Source organism: Gobius niger (assembly GCF_951799975.1).
Source record: "Gobius niger genome assembly, chromosome: 13".
Classification (NCBI taxonomy): domain Eukaryota; kingdom Metazoa; phylum Chordata; class Actinopteri; order Gobiiformes; family Gobiidae; genus Gobius; species Gobius niger.
The window spans coordinates 14,804,285-14,823,972 of NC_136864.1; the positions used below are offsets into that span (position 1 = coordinate 14,804,285).

The 19,688-nt window shown below is 41.2% G+C and overlaps 1 protein-coding gene across 5 annotated transcripts in view; it reads left to right on the forward strand.

The window, feature by feature from the left end:
- astn1 (astrotactin 1) overlaps positions 1-19,688 on the forward strand; it is a 288,872-nt gene that overhangs the window by 252,975 nt on the left and 16,209 nt on the right. For all 5 annotated transcript variants that reach the window (XM_079569048.1, XM_079569049.1, XM_079569050.1 and 2 more), the window contains 3 exons: positions 2,102-2,379; positions 3,245-3,378; positions 5,060-5,211. In XM_079569048.1, coding sequence (XP_079425174.1) covers positions 2,102-2,379; positions 3,245-3,378; positions 5,060-5,211 — 564 coding nt within the window. The remainder of the gene's footprint in view (positions 1-2,101; positions 2,380-3,244; positions 3,379-5,059; positions 5,212-19,688) is intronic.

Below are 19,688 nucleotides of genomic sequence, written 5' to 3' on the forward strand. Positions count from 1 at the left end.
ATGGGTGCTTGAACAACGTGCGGCCGGGAGAGGCTTGTCAACGATGCAGTTACCCCTAAATGCCGAGGTAGTTGCCAAGGCTGGTGCGACTTATACTCCAGAGTGGCTTATAGTCCGGAAAATATGGTAAATACCTGTTGTATTTCGCAATGCTCCGACAACAAGCCAGGTCTCTTATTGGTGTTTGTGTTTCAAATTGCTAGTTTGGGCTTATTTGCACACTTGGAAAAGGAAACTAGCAAAATTATACATTCTCTTGCAGTGCAGTGAGCTACTACTGTTTCTTTCTTCCTTGACCAATTTGGAGTTCACTTACTTTATTACACACTCCAATCCTAAACCAGTGCACCAGCCGGAAAAGAACCCTCTTAAATGTTTTAAATAACAACACTAACCTTGAGGCATAAAGTTGTTAGTGTTTGTGCCACTGCTCCATTTTGGTTTTCTGCCCCAAAACCTGTCACTCAGCTGTCAGCCTGTCAGAGGAGAGTGAAAGGGCCCAAGGCTGGAGGTGCAGACCAGGGACAGAGGAACCGCCTACCGCCTCAAGGAAAAAGCTGTTTTGTTTGGATTTTGGAACTAGACAAAATAAGTGCCTCAGTTCTCACATTATTATTTTTAGTAGCTACCGTTACTACTGTATAACTCTAGCTCTGATCGCAAGACATGCGCTACTACTGTCGGTAAACAAATCAAATATATAGCAAGTAGTTGTCTAAAAATGTTAATGTGTTCCTTCCCCCTGTTTTCAAAGGGGACTATTTCCGTCTTATAGTAGCAGTAACTCAAATATTTACTCTGCTGCTCGTGTATTCTGCGTGTGATGTGGAAAAGCTAAAAGGTCTCTAATGGGAGATATAGAGGGCTGCGGATGCATTAACGCTCTGTAGCTGTGCCATGCTCTAACACTGTAAACAATATCCTGTGTTTAGACTTTCCTCTCCCTCACTCCCTTATTGGATTACAACAAACCCATACCCCTGATGTCTTTTCAAGTGCTCTACCTGTCCTAATGATTTTAAACTAAAGGATCATTTTGCGGAGAGTAAAATGCTTTGTTTTTATTTGAAAAGTTTAATTTAACCACTGCCAAGGATGCTGCAAGTGCAGAAGAACAGCAATGCCCATAGAACACAGATTCATGACCATCTGGAGTCTAAAAAGTCCCATATTTTCCCCATATGACCTAAAATGATATATGTACAAATCAGGTCAACCTTACATCTGCTTTATATGGAGCCCCTAAAGTTTCCTAAAAGGTGAAAAAAAAGGTTGTATGCTAAAAAAAAAATATATATGTTTTTTTTCTTTCTTTTATTGGAGCAACACCTAAGCCCAATGAAGGCAAAACAGCTTACTATATACTATGTTATACTTTCAACTAGGGCCTGGCCCATATATTGACGCCGATATTAGGGTATTTTCGATAATGGGCCGATATCTCCATGATAGAGACTTCCCGTTTTTTGCACCAGAAAGAACTCAGTCAGAGCTTTGAAATGGGCCCTCCCACAACTTCGGCCTCAGGAGAGCGGAGAAACATCGCGGTGAAAATCGGTATTGCTGGGTTGCAGGTGACATCACAGAAATCTAAAGGCCTATACTATTATATAGAGGAAAACAATATTTTGTTTTTGAGGACATTTTTGGTCTTGTACAGAGAGATCATGGACCCAGTCCATAATGATATTTTTTTAAATTCATATATTTTCTTTTTAGCTACGACTTGTGTAATGCTGTTAATAAGAAAAACTGGCTCTTGCCCCCCGTTGGGTCCGATGACATCATCATATTCTATAACCTGCAACCCAGCAATATATCGGCTGCCCATTCAGCTCCGTATGCTAAAAAAACGAAAACTTTTTTTTCATTGATACCATTCGGTATGCGGCCAGGGGAAATTTTTCTCCCTTTAGGGATCTTTTGGGGCTCCGTAGTTTTTGGCGTTGCCTTATAATATCCCACTCATTAAAAGGCTGCTGTGTAGGTACTGGTGCTTTTCAGGACTATTTTCTTTCAGGAATTCACCTGTGTCCATTCCATTTCTCCTGTAAATGCGCTTGATTGTGACTCACAGTATATTCTCATTGTGTTCTTGCAGGTAACTCTCCCTCCGAAGAGTCCGAGGAGCGCGATAAGGAGCCGCGGACGCTCACGTACCCGGCATACATAGCCAGTCTGCTGGACACGGGGGCGAAGCGCATGGCGGCAGGAGTGCGGATGGACTGCACCAGCCAGGGCCAGTGTCCGCGCGCCTGCCACCTCTGCCACATGAGTCCCAGGGCCGCTCAGGGGCGTCAGCAATCCGAGCCCGTCCTATTACAGATCACCAAGGCGGCGCCCATATACGAACTTGTGTCCAACAATGAGACGTATCAGGTATTAGACTGTCTTTAATAGTTCTGTGATAAAACAAGTGTTGAAGACCCATTAGGAGGTGCAAAATACTCCTCTTTCATTTCTGACCCAAAGATTTCTAGTAATAAGTGGTTTGATCCTACTACTGCTTTATCAATGGCCTCTTTTAACCAGCCACTGCCATAGTAGAGAAATTCTGTCGTCTTTTCAACCGGAAGGTTACAGAAACAGCTTGTGTATCACTTTGCTTTACTCGTTCGGTTGCATGCTGCGTTATATAATGTCCTGCCCTAGACCACATCAATACAGCTTTAGTAACACTGGCCGGAGAAAGAATGTCAATACACTCAGAAGGAGCATCGAACTCCAAGTGCCTTCACCGTCGATACAAGCTGATTGCAGATTGCACAAGTTGACTGGACATCAACAGATCAAATTGTAATAGGCGTGTAATTAAAATTGAAGTGACATTGGTGGTTCCTTCAGCACCGTCAGAAACCACCATGCTCAACGTGTGTTTATGTGTGTAACATTTAATCACAAATGTTCTGCAGGACTAATTAGCACTAGGCACAGTTTGATCAGGCATTTGAAAAGCCTTAAGAGAAACCTGATTATTCTTTTTATCCCACACTGCCAACGTGTATCCCTGAGTTTCAGAAACCAACCTTGTTTTTAAATGTAGCCTCGATCCGTGCTTTAGTCTAAACACCTCAAGGCAAACCCATCTTTTCACATTAAAGTAACAGCATTTAATAGCACACTGCAAATCTGTCAAAGAACCACAAATGTAGCTCCGGGTTTTTTTTGTGTGCTGTATAGAACGAAGTGTAAAAAGTAAGTTCATGTAAGTCTGTTGATCTTGTTCTTTGTGTGCTCTGCTCAGGCTCTTCAAGAGGCCATGATGAGCATGCTGTGGTGCTCGGGGAAGGGCGACGTTATCGATGACTGGTGCCGCTGCGACTCCAGCTCTTTTGGCTCAGACGGACTGCCCACCTGCGCCCCACTTCCTCAGCCCAGGTTAGCCTCCACCACCACATTAGCTCCTCCAAAAAGCACATCACTCATAAACGGGCCACTGTAAATATCATCCATCATCTCACTGGCCCAGACTCATCTCCTGCTGGGGGAAACTTTGTTGGGACCAATCAGTGAAGGTGTCAATGCAGGCTCCAGCTGTTTGCTCGTGTGGTAATGTGTTATTGTGCTAATCGCAAAGCTAGCACTTCCCGTGAGGCATGCATTTGCACATGTTGCACCAGCGTTGGTGAGACTTCAAAACTGAGAGACAATCGTTCGTTCATGACTAAACGTCAGGGTAGTGCTTGAAGCAAGAGCAACTCATATATATGTGCAACTTGTTGCATTATGTCAATTTATTCTTGGAATCTCGTTCATTGGAGAAACTAATGACACCACTCTATGGAATACCGCTGGTTACAAAGTACAGGTGAAACTCCAAAAAGTTTGTGAAAAAGTTCCTTATTTCCGTAATTCAACTTAAAATGTGAAACTAATATATGATATAAACTCATGGCATGCATGACTTATATCAAGTCTTTGTTTGCTATAATTTGGATTATTTTGGTTTACAGTTTATAAAAAACCCAAATTCAATATCTCAGAAGAGATACAGAGAAATGTCGGACTTCTGAAGACTATAATCATGCATAAGTACGTAATACTTGGTTTGGGCCCCTTTTACTTGAATTAGTGCCTTAATGCAGCGTGGTGTGGATGTTACCAGCCTGTGGCAATGCTGAGGTGTTATGGAAGACCAGGATGCTTCAACCAGAGGAATTTGATATTTGAAGCCCATGTCCAGGATCCGTCTGTGTGTGGTGGCTCTTGATGCACTGACTCCAGCCTCAGTCCGCTCCTTGTGAGGGAATGGACACTTTTGAATGATCCTCTCGAAACTGCACTCATCCCTGCGGCTTGTGCACCTTTTTCTTCCACCCCTTTCCCTTCCTCTTAACTCTCTATTAATGTGCTTTGATACAGCACTTTGAGAACATCCAACTTCTATTGCTATTACCCTTTCTCTCCTTATGGAGGGTGTCAATGATGGTTTTCTGCACAACTGTCAGGTCAGCAGTCTTCCCCATAATGGTGCATTCTACCGAACGAGACTGAGAGACCATTTAAAGCATCAGGGACCCTTTGCAGTTGTTTTGGATTAATTAGCTGATGAAAGGGTCACACTTTGAGCTGCAATATAGTCCCTTTTCACAATATTCTAATCTTCTGAGATTTTGAATTTGGGGTTTTTACAAGCTGTGAGCCACAATCATCATCATGCAACATGATATCAAGCCTTTATTTGTTATAATTTTGATAATTATGGCTCACTGCTTGTAAAACCACAAAAAAAAAAAACATCTCTGAAAAGTAGAACATGTTGAAAATGGACTGTAAGCCATAAATCATCCAAATTAAAACAAAAGCTTGACATATGTCACTTTGCATGTCATGAGTCTATGTCATACATTAGTTTCACATTTTAAGTTGTATTTCAGAAATAAATGAACTTTTTCACTAATTTTCCGAGTTTCATCTGTAATGTGTTTATAGGATGCCAGGTGACAGTACATGTTCTTTCTTTGGGCATGGTTCAGCCAGGTTAACCTTAGCTGTCAATTACAGTGACGAGGCTGGTTTTCTAACCATGTTGTTATCACTTGGTGCATCATCTTTACAGGCTGAAGCTGTCTTACACCTATGAGCCCAGCAGTTCATTGATCATTATGGAGTGGACCCACAGCGAACCACCAATCGGAGTGCGCATCGCCGACTATCTCATCAGTCAAGAGAAGGTGTCGGAGAGAAGTGACCACTCCAAAGTTGAGACAGGTATTCAGACACAGTTGTAATTTTTAAAGTAATAATAATAATCTTTCCATATTTACTCCCTGAATCGCTTCCCGCTTCTGCTGTGTACAGTGTTTCTGAAATGGCATTACCAATTTGGACGAGGCCTCTGTGTTGTCCCAATTTGAGATGTGTGAGGCTTAATTCTGTTGGCCTCACTCTGTATAGACAGCTGCAGGCCAATGATCATTATTTGTGCTGGCTCAAACTCACAAAACAGCCAATTTGTCAGCACCATGTGGCCTCAAAAACCTAATTTGTTTATCTAGTCCACCACCTGGAAAACATCAACTTCCAACATTTAATAGCAGCAGCGTTTTCAGTGAAACAGCATAGTTTCATAATACCTGAGACCTTGGATGGAGCAGCCATTTCAAAACGTTATTTAAAAACCTATTTTATTATGTGTGTATTTTGTATTATTTAAATTGTATATCTCTGGTTAGATCTTTAGATCATAGACTGTATATAACATGAGCATGAGATAGATCCAAAAAAGAGTCACGTTTTTTTGTAAAGGGCATAATGTAAAGCAGACAGTGTAATCAGGTTATCTAAACACTTCTTGAGACTTAATCACCCTTTGACTATTGAAGTTGTTGCAGGAAGCCTCCACAAGATGGCAGTAACTATTAACACTTTGGGTATTATTTTAGATGAGATTGAGGTATCCTGTTCACTGATATCAATGTAATGTTTAAATGCATAATGAAAAGTTCTCAGGATATAGTTTGATTACTTCTAAAAATAACACATTCATTGTTATTTTGTATTTTGAACACACATATCTATATCATAAGGGCATCCCCATTCCCCAGCGCAGCATGTACAGTATTTGTGTGCTCACAGCTCCCATCCATAACCCCGCGCGCGCTCAGTTTATTTGGCCGGGGGTTGGGGCCTATATAAGAGTGGGCGCTGGCAAAACAAGTGTGGTTTATTTTATCAGTAATGACCTAATCCATAATGGAGGCCGTTACAGTTCCCTGCGTGGACCAAAGTTTGTCGTAGTGTAATGAAAGAATAAACTGTGTTAGCCTGAGCAGTGAGCGTCATCCATCAGCGTGAGGATCCAGGGGAAGGAAGGCAGCGGGGGAGCGTTTGGTTTATGAGCGCTACAAACGTAATGGGGCTTCATCTATTCAGCTCTGAGGGGTTTATTTTACATTTTTATTTTGAGTCTAAATTATAATGTGTGCTTAGTGAGATGCGGATCAGTGGGACTTAATACCTTATTAGATTGTATTGGAACAAACTTCATAAATATGTACAAAAAAGTTGACGACTTCACACTCATGGTCAGCTTTAACTCCTCAACACCAGTCAAAGGATGGACCAAAGATGCATTGGGAATAACAAACAATGTTTTGTTATGGAGGCCTTATATATACAACATAACTTTTTATGGTATGGTGGTTGATTTATTTGGTCGGGACAGTAGTGCATGTTAATGAACACACACGGTACTCATAAACTTGTGATGCTGGATTGTAGCCATGGACTCATTTCCATCTGTTGTCCCCCACTCGCACTGTCAAACACACTCTCACTCCTCCTGGCCTATTGTACATGTTTTGCTATGGGAAACCGCGGAAACACTTTATTTTACACTACCCTTGATATATTGTACCTGCCTAATGTGTATGAACACTTTGGAGGTACATAATGAAATAAGACATAAGACCCTAAATCTAACCCTAACCTTATGCCCTAACCCTAAGAGTCTTCTTTATGTGTCTCCAAACTACTAATACACATGATTCCATTGTGAATGTACTACATAGGTACAAGTTATTACAGATTGTTACACTTCATATTACATTGTACTAAATTTAGTTTGGTACAATATATCAAGGGTAGTGTAAGATAAGTGTGACCAAAACCGCAGTACCCGGAGGAAGCATACGTAGACACTGAGAGAACCGAGTCTGGCATGAATGAATAATGACTACAGTGTAGCGCTTTGAGAAACTTGGTAATACAAGTGTAAGGCATTGTTGTTTATTATTATTATTGCAAACAGGCCCCCGAGCAGTAATCACTGATGTGCCGCCCAACATATTGCTGATGATAACTATACTCAGTTTTACATTCTGTTTTTTTTTTTTTTTTTTCAAAGCTAGACACACCAGGCCCTATCGACCTCTTTTTTTCTAAGCAATTCCTTCTGGCCTCTGGCGCTGCAGGTGTGTGCATGCAAGATTACAGCCTCGTCTGGACCAACGCTTTTGTTGCGCCAGGCGGAAAATAGGGCCCTCTCAGCTTTATGTTACTTTTTTCCATCCCTTTCCACCACATCTGCATAAAAAACAAATCAAGCTTAGCTGTCCCCAGTTTGTTTAAACATCACTGGCCTATAGAATCTTGTAAATACAAATGCTTCGCTGCCTGCACTTGGATATCCGGGGTTGGATGATAGATAATCCCACTTCAAGATGGCAGGCTGTCCCTACAATTCCTTCCACCAATCTACTTACCCATAAACAATTGTGCTTGTGTGCCGTCTCTACTGGAAGCAGAATACAGAAGTGGAACGTTGCTCCAGTGTACGGTAATCATTAGGCAGCTGAAACGCTAAAGGGAGTGTTTTCTAGGAACAATAATGAAATATCACTTTGTGGCAAATGTGACCTTTCTTTTCTTGTTCTGGAACACACAGCATCATTTCCTCCAGTGGCCTTTTGAACAAATTGCCAGCATTGGTGCGCCATTACCCATTTTGTTCCACATCCGAAACAAAACAAATGTTGGCCCCGTCGCCTAATCTGCGCTGTCAAAGTGATAAACAGAAGATGAAAACTATAGATCGGGCGGAGCTTTTTGTGGTCATTCGGAATTTTCAAAGCTCAAATATTGTGTTTACTTTAAGTTAGTTATCGCTCCACGCCGTCCGTCTCTCGCGGCATCAGGATAGTGCTTGGGTACCGCTTCAAAGCTGTCTGCATTTGGAAGATAAATTAGAAGAGGAAACTCTCTAGCCTTAAGTTTGGATGAGGTCATTGTTGTAAAGATGTCTCTATGTTGAAAGAGAGGCAACCACATCCCAATCTGATAAATTTCGAAACTCTGATGTTGTGACTAAATGGGCATGTTTTCATTGAATACAGCATTGATTAATTATAGTTTCTTGTTATGTGACTTCTAAGAAATCCTTTTGGGCCTGAGTCATTAGTGGCCCTGTTTCTCTGTGAAATACTATGTGAAGTTTACAGTAGAATCTGCATAGGATTGTTTGGATAAAGGGCTAAATTGGTCATTTATGATTCATAAGGACTCGGCTCTCATTATTTATGGAAGTTGTGTACATATTGAAGCACTTTGAGCAATGACCACCCCCAAGGCAACTGATTTACTTTGCAATAGAAACCACTGTTGTGTTTAACATGCTTGAAATTCTCCTTTAAGCTTTGAGCCCTGTCATCAATCAATTCTGTTGTTTCTCTTACTGACCTCTTGTAGCTTTGGTTATTGGTTCCAACATCCTACCACTATCCAACGAATATGATGTAGCAATCGGAAGTGTTTTAGTCATGGTCATTGTCCGGATTTAATGTTGATCTATAGGCTTGGTGACACTCGGTGAGAAAGAACTGCTGCTCAAACCATCTGGGCCTTGAACAGAAAAAAAGCTGAAAAAATGTATTAAAAAGTTATTTGAAAAGTTGGTGTTTATTCATTATTCCACTTTCTCAGACACATAATCCATAGTAGCAAAAGTAAAGCCGAGAATGATTTATTGTTGGTCCATTTTGTTTTCCGTGGTGCTGCTTAAGCGGATCAGCCAGGCCAAATCCTCTCAAGTATAATATGCACAATACTTTTTGCCTTGGGTTGTTTATTCCTTCATTTAGCTGGCAGCTTTTATTGTTATTGAAAATCAGAGATGCAAGAAGAAGAGATTTTTCATTTGGGAGTGTTCTTGACATTCACTGTGATTATATTTGGTGGAACTTTTATCAGTAATGCTGTAAAAAGCAATAATCCCAGGCCAGTACAAGGTTTTGAAAAATGACTTGTGAAATAGGCGGCACAAGTCACAGCCTCTAAAACACTTTTCTTTACTTATGTAGTTATGCTGATCTCGTAAGAATAGTGTGAATCTTGACATCTTGGCATGTTGAGATTGGCACATGGATTTAATTGTTTTGGATCATGTTTTCCCTTCTACTTGATGCTTATAGTAACGGAGTAAATGCTCTCCAAACTGGAACCAATAACTTAGTGTATGTTGTTTAAAGGGTGACATCATGGCTCCACATGAATAGGTCCGGTTTAAACCCAGCACTCACATCCCTTTAAAGTCTAAACAGTGAACTGACCAGATGGACATCTGCAGGCTACCGTGCTGAATCTCATTAAGTTGTGTTACATGAAGGCCAAAGAAATAGTGCCAGCTGTCCTTAAAAGCCCTATACCTGATTGTTAGTTTAGTTTAGCTTTTTTTGTCCAGCTGTGGAATAATGTTGTTTTTTCACCTTCAGTACTGTCTATTGTAGAAGCACACACAGAGCTTTATGTGCTGTGCATCTGACATAACCATGGCAGTATTGCTCCCTTAAAGTTGTGAAATGTGCTTAAAAGCTCATCCTTCTGAAGAATAGGTATGTTAGAACAGTATAAATCATCCAGGTGGTGAATTCAATCTTGTGTTGGGAAAGTTAGGAATGAGTTTTGATCACAACTAATCATTTTAAATCTATGTGCTCCTTCTTTCATAGTTTGTGTACTGTACACGTATACCCTAACTAGTATTTTTTGTCTTAATGGCAGAGATAAAAAATAATTTCAACTTGAATGAAGGTATGGTATAATCAATTACTATTCAAGAGTAGTTTGCTGCAGTGATTTTTTTAAATGTAGGGGACGTTCACAAAGAGCTTTACATGGCATTCACTCCATTCTCTGTGGTGATAAGCTGCCAATCTGCGCCATCGGCCCCTCTGACCAACCCACCGGAGTGCCCAGAGGAAACCACGGAGAGAATGTTCAAACCGGTAAGCTTGAAATGTGAGCATAATGACATTGAAAATCGCCTTGTATATTTGCAGACACTTCATTCAGCTCATACCGCCTTTGCTCTGCCAATCCTGTCAGACCTCAGAAGCTAGAAGGGACGGGCCTGGCTGGTACTTGGATGGGAGACACCGGAGGGGCCGATGGCACAGACTGCCAGCATTCCTGCATGTTGTCGGGTGTTTGAGAATATTTTTTATTGTTGTACATTATGTGCAATTCAGACAACTCTTAGACCATGTCTCAGCAACATTACCTGACATGAACTCTTGTGCTTCCTTCCCACGGCCTGCAGTGAACCTATTGGTGTGAGAGTTGTGTTGCGCCAGAATAACATGACTTCACATTATTGAAGTCGTCAAAACTTTTCTCGCCCCAGTCTCGCTGCCACTTGGAGGCTTCGATGTGTGAAATTGCACCAGGCCCAGCTCTAATTACACCGAGTGAAACTTATCCAATTCGGCTTGTGGTGGCTCGATTGGCTTTTGCAGAGGGACTTGATAGAGAAACTTCCCTTCGCGTGATACTGATATATAGAGCCCACTAATCTGTGGAGCAATGATTGATGATTTAGAGAAGGCTGGATCATGTAAGTGAACAGGTGGATGTGCGCAGAGACGAGGACCACCAGAGAGCGGTCCGGAGAGATGAAGCGTATGGGGAATTAGCGAGATGGGAAGATCGGGAAAAAGCCAACTGAATGGTGTGGTCCTGATTACCGCAGTCAGTCTTGTGTCACTCACAGAATCGAGCACAATCCTCCGTAGATCTCGTCTTGGCCACATCCTCTTTGAATTTGTGTTCCCTCCACAGCACTCCCCCGCTTTGCTCCATCACAATTTACTCCCACTACAAACAAAAAAAAATCCTTATCTCACTTACAAAAAAGCGCATTGTGCATTTGTATCCCTATAATCCACTACAACATGTTTCTAGGCGAGCGCTCGGTTTATCGGGTCAGACATCACAGATTGCAACTATTTATGAGTTCCGCCCTAAAATCTGCTGCCGAGTATGACCTTTCCACAAACCAGTTTCTGAACAAAACAGGATTTTTAGTTGGAAATCTTTAGCGTATGGTCACTCACTTTAGCTTATGGTCTTGGCTGAATGAATGGTCAGTTGTTACCTTTCCTTTTTCTCCACTGGGCATTTAAAACCAGTGGTGTCAAAATGTTCAGTTGCTCAGAGTCTCTTTATTTTCTATCTTTGCATGATATTGATGTTGACATTATGATGGATGCATTTTAGTATCAATTTGCAATTAAGTACCAGTAAATTGTATTGATCGCAGTACGTAATGGGTAATATAGATCAATCTGTGTCTTCGTCATTTGGTGGCAGGGCAAATCCATCAAGGAGGAAAGAGAGAGAGAGGCATATTTTTTTTCCCCCACTCATTGTTTCATTATTTTCCTTCTTTGTTTGTGATGATAAGCTCCTACGGTTCTTCTCACTCTTTGACTAAAACAAAAACAATTTCAAATTCTCAAATATCTACAGCATGAGCCTGATTGACATGTCTTGAAGTTAGAGAAATTGTGGTATGAGAATTTTCCAGTTATTTGAAATTTACAATGCTGTTGCTCACTTTTTGTTCAGATCAGCGCAGTTGGATTCAGGAGTATCCATTCATGGGAGTTAATTCGACGTTAAAGGAACAGGCCCCCGTTTTTCCATACGGAGATATGTTCTTACCTGAGCTTAGACGAGTTGATGCGTACCTGCCTGGTCTTTGTGCGTGCCCTCGGTCATGCAAAACAACCAAAGATGTTTTTAGCATTTAGCCTCTCCCAATGTATTCCTATAGCTCCAAACGGGGGTGAAGTTGGAAGCTCCCACACGCTTCCATGGGCACGCAAAAAGACCAGACAGGTACTTCTCAACTTGTCTAAGCTCAGGTAAGAACATATCTCAGTATGGAAAAACTGTGTGCCCTCAGTTACGCAAAAAGACCAAAGATGTTAATAGCATTTGGCCTCTCCCAATGTATTCCTATAGCTCCAAATAGGGTGAAGTTACAAGCGGCCAAGCTGTTTCGTAAGCCAGGTTAAGCTCCCTTCACATACTGTACATTTGAGTGTTCAGGACTCCAGAGCCGTCAACAGCTTGTTTGTGCCATAATCGCTAACAAGCTTCAGACGCACAAGGTGAGATCATCGTGAAAGCCCTTAGACACATACAGTGCGCAAGGGCTGCCATGTGTGCGGATAGGAAGTCTGCTTTAAGTCAGGGCACCACCCGGCAGGACCAATCTCACAGTGAAAACAAACATCCTCAGAGTAGTGATGTAAAACGCTTTGATCGCCGGTGAAGGCAAGGTTGGCGGAGGGGTCAGTGGAACACACAACCCCAATCAACAAATACATGAGGTACGACTATGGTACTTCACTCGGCATTGGGCAGCGTGGTCCGAGGGTGACCCGGACATGTGTTATTCCAGAGTTTAAATGAGCACCGGGTTTCCTCTCTCTCTCTCTCTCTGCACCACTCGCTTCCTCTGTGCGATCGTCACCACCTGTGCCTGCGCACCGCGTCACCTCAATCAAAACCAAACTCATTTCCGCTGCCGCTCGCACTTGAAATGTGTTTTACAAATGCTAGACAAAGCAATCATTACAAAACCTATGCTGCATGTGATGTGATGATTTGAAAATTAAGTTTGGGTGAAATGTGAATACCATCACCTACATTGCAAAACTATCTGAAACGAAAGAAAATAAAATTACAGTGGAAGGAAAAAGTATGTGAACTCTTTAGAATTTCTCACAAGAATGAGTAAAGACTTAAAGTAATACCACCCGAACATTTACATTTTATCACATTTGTATTGGCCATAACATGTAAACATTTACAGGACAGCGTGGAATAAGTAAGTGAACCCTTGGAAATAATAGCCAGCTGACCCTTCTTTGGCGTTAATGTGTTTCCTGTAGTTGCAGATTAGACGTGCACAACAATCAGGATGAATCTTGAACCATTCCTCTTTACAAAACTGTTGCAGTTCAGTGAGATTCCTGGGTTCACTTACTTATTCTACGCTGTCCTGTGAATGTTTACATGTTATGGCCAATAGAAATATGATAAAATGTAAATGTTTGGGTGGTATTAGTTTAAGCAGACACTGTTTACTCATTCTTGTGATTTTAATAAAGATCAGACTCCATTTTATGACCAATTTAGGCAGAAATGTAAGAAATTCCAAAGGGTTCACATACTTTTTCTTCCCACTGTAGCTAGCTCCTTTGCATCTGTTCATGCAAAAAACATTAAGTGCCATCAGATTTCTTCACCATGACTGATAGTGGCTTGGATTTGTCCGTTAAGTTCATGTGCCGTAAACATGAACATGGTTTGGCAATATTATTAAGTTTCAACACTCTTTTTTTTTTCTTTTTTTAAAGCGTGTACTGTTTTCTGTCTAGTCTAAGTTTCGTAAGTTGGTCTGCTCTTGCTCTTCTAATTGTTCTTGTCAGCCAAGGTCAGGCGCAAACTCAACACCTGCTACTTAATTTGTACCAGCTTTTTACTTTCCCTGCTACTGCTCTATGACCGCAAGCCAAATAAAATGTTGTTATACCATCACACCATCACTTCATTATTTATCTTACCAGTGAAACCTGAGCAAAGGAAGAGTGGCCCATGCTTTAGCTGTATAGTAACACACTGTGTGCTTACTGCCTGCACTCCCACAGCCTCTAGCCCTTTTTCCATTATGATTTTGGAGAGGACACGCAGGAGAAGGTACATGCTGAGCCTTCTTGTAGCGCTTAAGTCCACTGGGCCAAAGAAAACCTCACACAAGTGCTGTCTGGCAGTGAAGTCGGTCCAAGCGCGTTGATCGGTGTGGTGTGGAAAAGACATCTCTTCACACACACCGACATGTATAATATGTGTCTCCATCTGCAATGTATAATCACCTGCGTCCCTCCAATCCTACCAGATCACAAATACTCCATCAATAGAAAGGCTTGGGATTAGTTTTACGTTGTAATACTGTACATAAGGTCAGAGCAATTTTTCACTGTAATGCAGAGTCATCTTTTCATTCATGTAAAAGTAAGCAAGGTATGTAAAAGTGTCTTTGTCCAAGAGACAGCAGCAGATATGGTCAGAGCTGGATTTGAACTGCAGACCTTTAGATCTGTGTGCAAACGCTCTGACGACTGAGCCACTAGTGCTCCAAGCTTATTCCCACATAGTCTCCCATCCTGGTACTAACTAGCCTGTGAGATTACATGAGATTGAGCATTCCCAGGTTCTATAACTGTAGGAAAAAAAAAAGGAAAAAAAAGAGATTATATGCAGTAGATGAAAATGCATTGTTTATTGCAGAAGTTGGAGCTTATTACAACAAGTTTGGGCATTGGGATAAAAACTAACGGGGACACGGGTCACTTACTTACCAAATAGAAATTATAAATTGGCCATTCTGTCACTTGCTAATAATAATTTCATTGATAATGCCAAATATTCTATTATTTGTTTTTAAACACATCTATAAAGCTCTGAACGGCCTATGGTTACAATTTTTCAGTATATTCATTGCTTGGTTTTAACCCAAAAGGATGATGTGCAGTCATCCCATACAATTTACAGTCGAAAGCAGGTGCATGTTTGACCAGGTTTGAACCCAGAACATCCAGATGTCCGTTTACCAGTCATTCTTATTGAGATCCAGCCTCTATAACACAATTTATATGTTTTTTTTAGTCTATAAATGTCCTACAACACCACGCTGTGTCTTGATTTAACATAATTCCATTTAAGGGTTGTTTTTTTCAGACAGATGTTCAGAGAGACTTGACCTCATCTGAGGTGCAGTGTTTTGTAGGTGGTCATTTGTGACGGCTCTGCAGTTCTCTTCACTCTTTGGCCCAATCCTAAAAGCTGACTGTGAAGGCAATTACAGATTATTGGCTCGAGAATTTAGTGAAAATCCCAGTCCTGTGTGAGCGATACAAACCCAAATCAAAAACAAACTACCACCTGATTTCAAAATCCCTCTAACGTTGGATTTGTTGTTTTTTGCCAACGGGAGCAGCCCTCAGGACACAGTCAGGGGAGACCATTTTACTCAAGTCTTGTGCAATGCAGCAGATGGGATCAGCCAGTACATTGCCAGACTGCACTGAAAGTCTTTGCATAACATACTTTGACAGTTGAAGGTAAAGTCATACATGTACACCATTAAATATTGATTGTTTGAGCCATGTTTCAATTAGAAGTGGGCATCAAAATTGTTCTCTGGACGATACACAAAACTGTTTTTATTAGTGCATCCTCAAGGACAAGAAACAGAAATAAATGTGAAATAACAAAAAAGTAAAAATGAACGAATAGTGAGTCTGCAATCTGAAATATAAAATATAAAAGCACCATAACATATTTACCACATTTCTTATGGTATAACTATGAAAATAAATAAATAATGTTATAATGCACCTTCACCAAAAAACACTTGATGTTGTTTTGTTTCATTCATGCCTGTTTGAGAAATCCTGTTTCTGGTATTTCCTTTGTGCGAATTCCAAACGGCTCATTTGACTTGGATTGATCTGTATTTCAAACAGAACTAGCCGTTACCTCGCGTCAACTTTTGACCACAGCTCTCGCTCTGTACATTCAGTTGTTGTGTTTATCACATTATTCCTGTGCCTGAACACACATACAATGCGTACTTCTTAGACGTCCTTCTGCCAACTATCCACTTAACCTTCTCTGCATCGTGATGAACAAAATGCTCTCATTAAAAAGGCATTTCGAAATATATACTGCAGATAATTCGTGACTAGTACGCATTGTAAGACCTCTAATAAAACTGGAGAAGTACTTCAGCCGATGATGGTTCTCTTTGGGTGTCATCAAGAGGAAGATGAATGTATGAAGTGTCAAAAGGCTAAGCTCTGCTGGCGCGTCCTTATGAATCCAGGGAAAACCACTTTAGATACAGCAGCGTGTATTGTCTGATTTATGTCCATTGCTGCTCAATTTGTTTCCCATTTGGACTCATAATCTCTTTCGTAAACACCATTCACACAATGCTCTTGCCAGACTGCTATTAGGGTGCATGTAGGTGACCAGTAGAGGACACTTACTTTGAAACTCTCCTCTCAGAAAGTTGCTAAGCTATTTCTAAGACATTACACATAGTTTCTTGTTGGGACAAAAACCTGCAAAGGCAAAGTGCTTTATTTAAATTGCAGCAGAAACATTTACTTTTTTTTTTCTAATTGTCCAAAACATTGCTCATTGACTTCTTTTGAGAATACCCAGACGCTGAAAGCCTAACAGATGAAAGTCAGTAACTCCTTCCAGAGCGCTGAACGTTCCCATATAAAACACTGATATGCTTTTTCAACCATAAAGTTTTTTTTAAAGCTACTGCAGCCTTTATCCTTTGCATGCAGCCGTTCTGGCATGTTGCTACCTCTGTCCAAGGTGTTTCTTTCTTTTATTGACGCATTTGGCCATATTTGTGGTTGGCGTGCAAGGCGCTCTCACGGCAACTGCTATCAATTTGGATCCACAACACTTAATTCAAATTATACAACAATTTATCGGCCCTCTTAAGATGTAATGTTGTATGAATCGTAACTGGTGTGACGCACAAGATAGAAATTGGGGGAGAGAGCTTGCAGATTTTTTCGAGGCACCCTATACCTTTTCCCTTCTTCACGCGAGAGCACTTTTGAAAATGACACCCTAAGGCCCTCCCGCCCAGATCGTGATCACGTCCTGCCTTTGGATTCTCCCGTTGAACAATTATCTCGCATCCAATGGGGAAACCTCCGCTGACATTAACAGTGCAGTGTGGCTGAAATGGCTGTCTGGATGTGGTTGAAAGCGTCACTCAGTTGCCAAGAAACAATGGGCTGTTTGTCCACGCTGCTGTTGTTATGTTACTACTCGACTTTATTCAGTGAGGAATTTGAAAAACAAGTCCAGATGTGTTTGTATATGTATGCGTGTGCGCAACTGTCAATTAGAGCTTGTTACGAGGAAGCTGTGTTTCGGAGTGTGAAGTATTAAACAGCACGGTCAGCATCTTTTCCACCACTCTCTCCTTTTATATCTATCATCTCTGCGATTTGACAGCTTGTGCTTAATTTACCTTTTTGTTTACTTTATTGTAGAGAAATGTAATGTATGTAATCCATCGCTCAGCAGCTGTAGGTGGACACAGCAGAGCATCTTCAGTTGTGGCGTCTCGGCTGAGCACTTCTCATTCTCTGGGTTAAAGGGATATTTCAGGATTTTTGACATGGGGCCTCATTTCCTAGTTATCCAGAGTGTTGCTGATTTCTGGAGATTTTTTTAATTCATGCAGTCCTTATATTTGAAGAGTCTAGTGGCGCTAGGCTAGTGCTAGGCTAATGCATGTCTATGGTAACTAGTAGCCTGCACTAAAAACAGTCTGACCCAAGAACAGTGCACCTGAGGCAAGTCACTTACAACACCAGACTACCGATATAAATGTCTGTGTTGACTGAATCATTTTCAAAATATAACCATTTTCCATTTAAAAGACCTTATATTTGGGCAGCATCACTTCCTGGTTGTAAGTTCCGCAGTGGTGGAGTGATCTGCTAAGTTACCGGATCTACAGTAGCTTCTTTACCTGTGGCCAGCATTACTACATACACTCACAAAGGAGCTTTCTACAAATTAGATATGGTTGCATTTGGAGGACTATCCAATGATTTTGAAGAGGTTCTTAATGCAGGCTACTAATTACCATAGACATGCGCTAGCCTAGCACTAGCCTAGCACTAGCCTAGCACTAGCCTAGCACTAGCCTAGCACTAGCCTAGCACTAGCCTAGCACTAGCCTAGCACCACTAATCTCTTCAAATATAAGATAAGATAAGATAAGATAAGATAAACCTTTATTGATCTCACAAAGGAGAAATTCACTTGTTACAGTCGGCGTTCAAGAAGAAGAGTTAATAAAGTGCAGCTGATACAGAGATCATTGCACATGTTACTTTACAGTCTTATTGTACAGTCTGACAGCAGTGGGGATGAAGGCATTGCGGTAGCGCTCCGTCCTGCACTGAGGGTGTCTCATATAAGGGCTGCATGAATTAAAATAATATATTTATCTCCAGAAATCAACAACACTCTGGATAACTAGGAAATGAGGCCCTGTGCCAAAAGTCCTGATATATCACTTTAACGTTTATGTTAATCTGCTGGTGGTTGGGGAGTAAAAATGACATTACTGGGAGGTTGAGTATGATTTAAATGCTCAGCTCAAATAAATAGTATCTGTACACCCCCTGTGTGGTCTCTACAGACAGTCTAGTCCTTTCAATAATATTTTGACATTTTCTGATTATTTGGCAACTTCTGGTTACCTCGATGCCAACAACACCTACCATGTTTCCATGCAACATGTTAGTCTCAGTCCAGAATCCATTTGACACACTGATACTGATTAAAAGTACAGTCAAAAACATCATCATCTTCCCAACACCTGTCCTTTCCATCAGCACACAAGCACACACACACACACGGTAGAGCAGCACAACTGAACTGACGACAGCAGGCCCCACTTCAAAAGGTGAGACATCCCATAACTCACTTCAGTCTGCTGGCAGCACTGTTTTTTTCCAGCCAATCATACTCAAGGAATGCTGCGGGTAAACAACTCCAGCTGAATGACAAGGGCCGTAGCCCCACCCCCTCTCTCTCATTGTGCGATCTGATTGGTACTGAGCAAATGACGCCATGTACTGTCCAAGTACCTGAACCCGTGTAAACCCAATGACCTCAAGGTTTCGTTTTGGGGAGGATCAGTGTTCTGCGATCCAACATACAGTACTGTAAGGGATTTTATCAAAGCCTAATATACTGTAATTCTTCGTCATTTATTCAAAGATCATTTTCGCTCTACAGTCAATGAGTAAACCACAAATCCTTTTAAGGAAATGCTTTTGTCCTTGGCCCTTTAGTGACCCTAGAAATACTGAAATAACAATAAAAAGTGTATATCATTGTATATTGTCAAGTTGCAGTTGCATGAACACAAGCTGTTTCAAGACAGTTTTGCAGTTATTGCTAAATAGACAGATTTACAACACATCCCAGGTGACCCCTCAATTCTACTACTGTCATTGTAGGATAAGCTTCTTGGCCTTAAGAAATCCAGAATCATGTATCTCAGATGGCGGACGGCTAAACTGCCTGAACTGAAAGAAAATACATTTCAATATGTCGTGAAAAGCGCATTGTCCTTGCCAAGAGTCATGTTGTCACGTCCAAGAGCAGATAAATCTTCAGGTTCACGTTTCCACCCCGTCTGCAATCGTATCAGATGAAGCTCCAGTGTGGAGCCATCTCCAACCCACCAAAATTAATTGATTTTTCCTGATGTTTTATACATATTATACAAAATTAAATACACTGAACGGACACAATATAAATGTTTGTGTGTCCTTTGG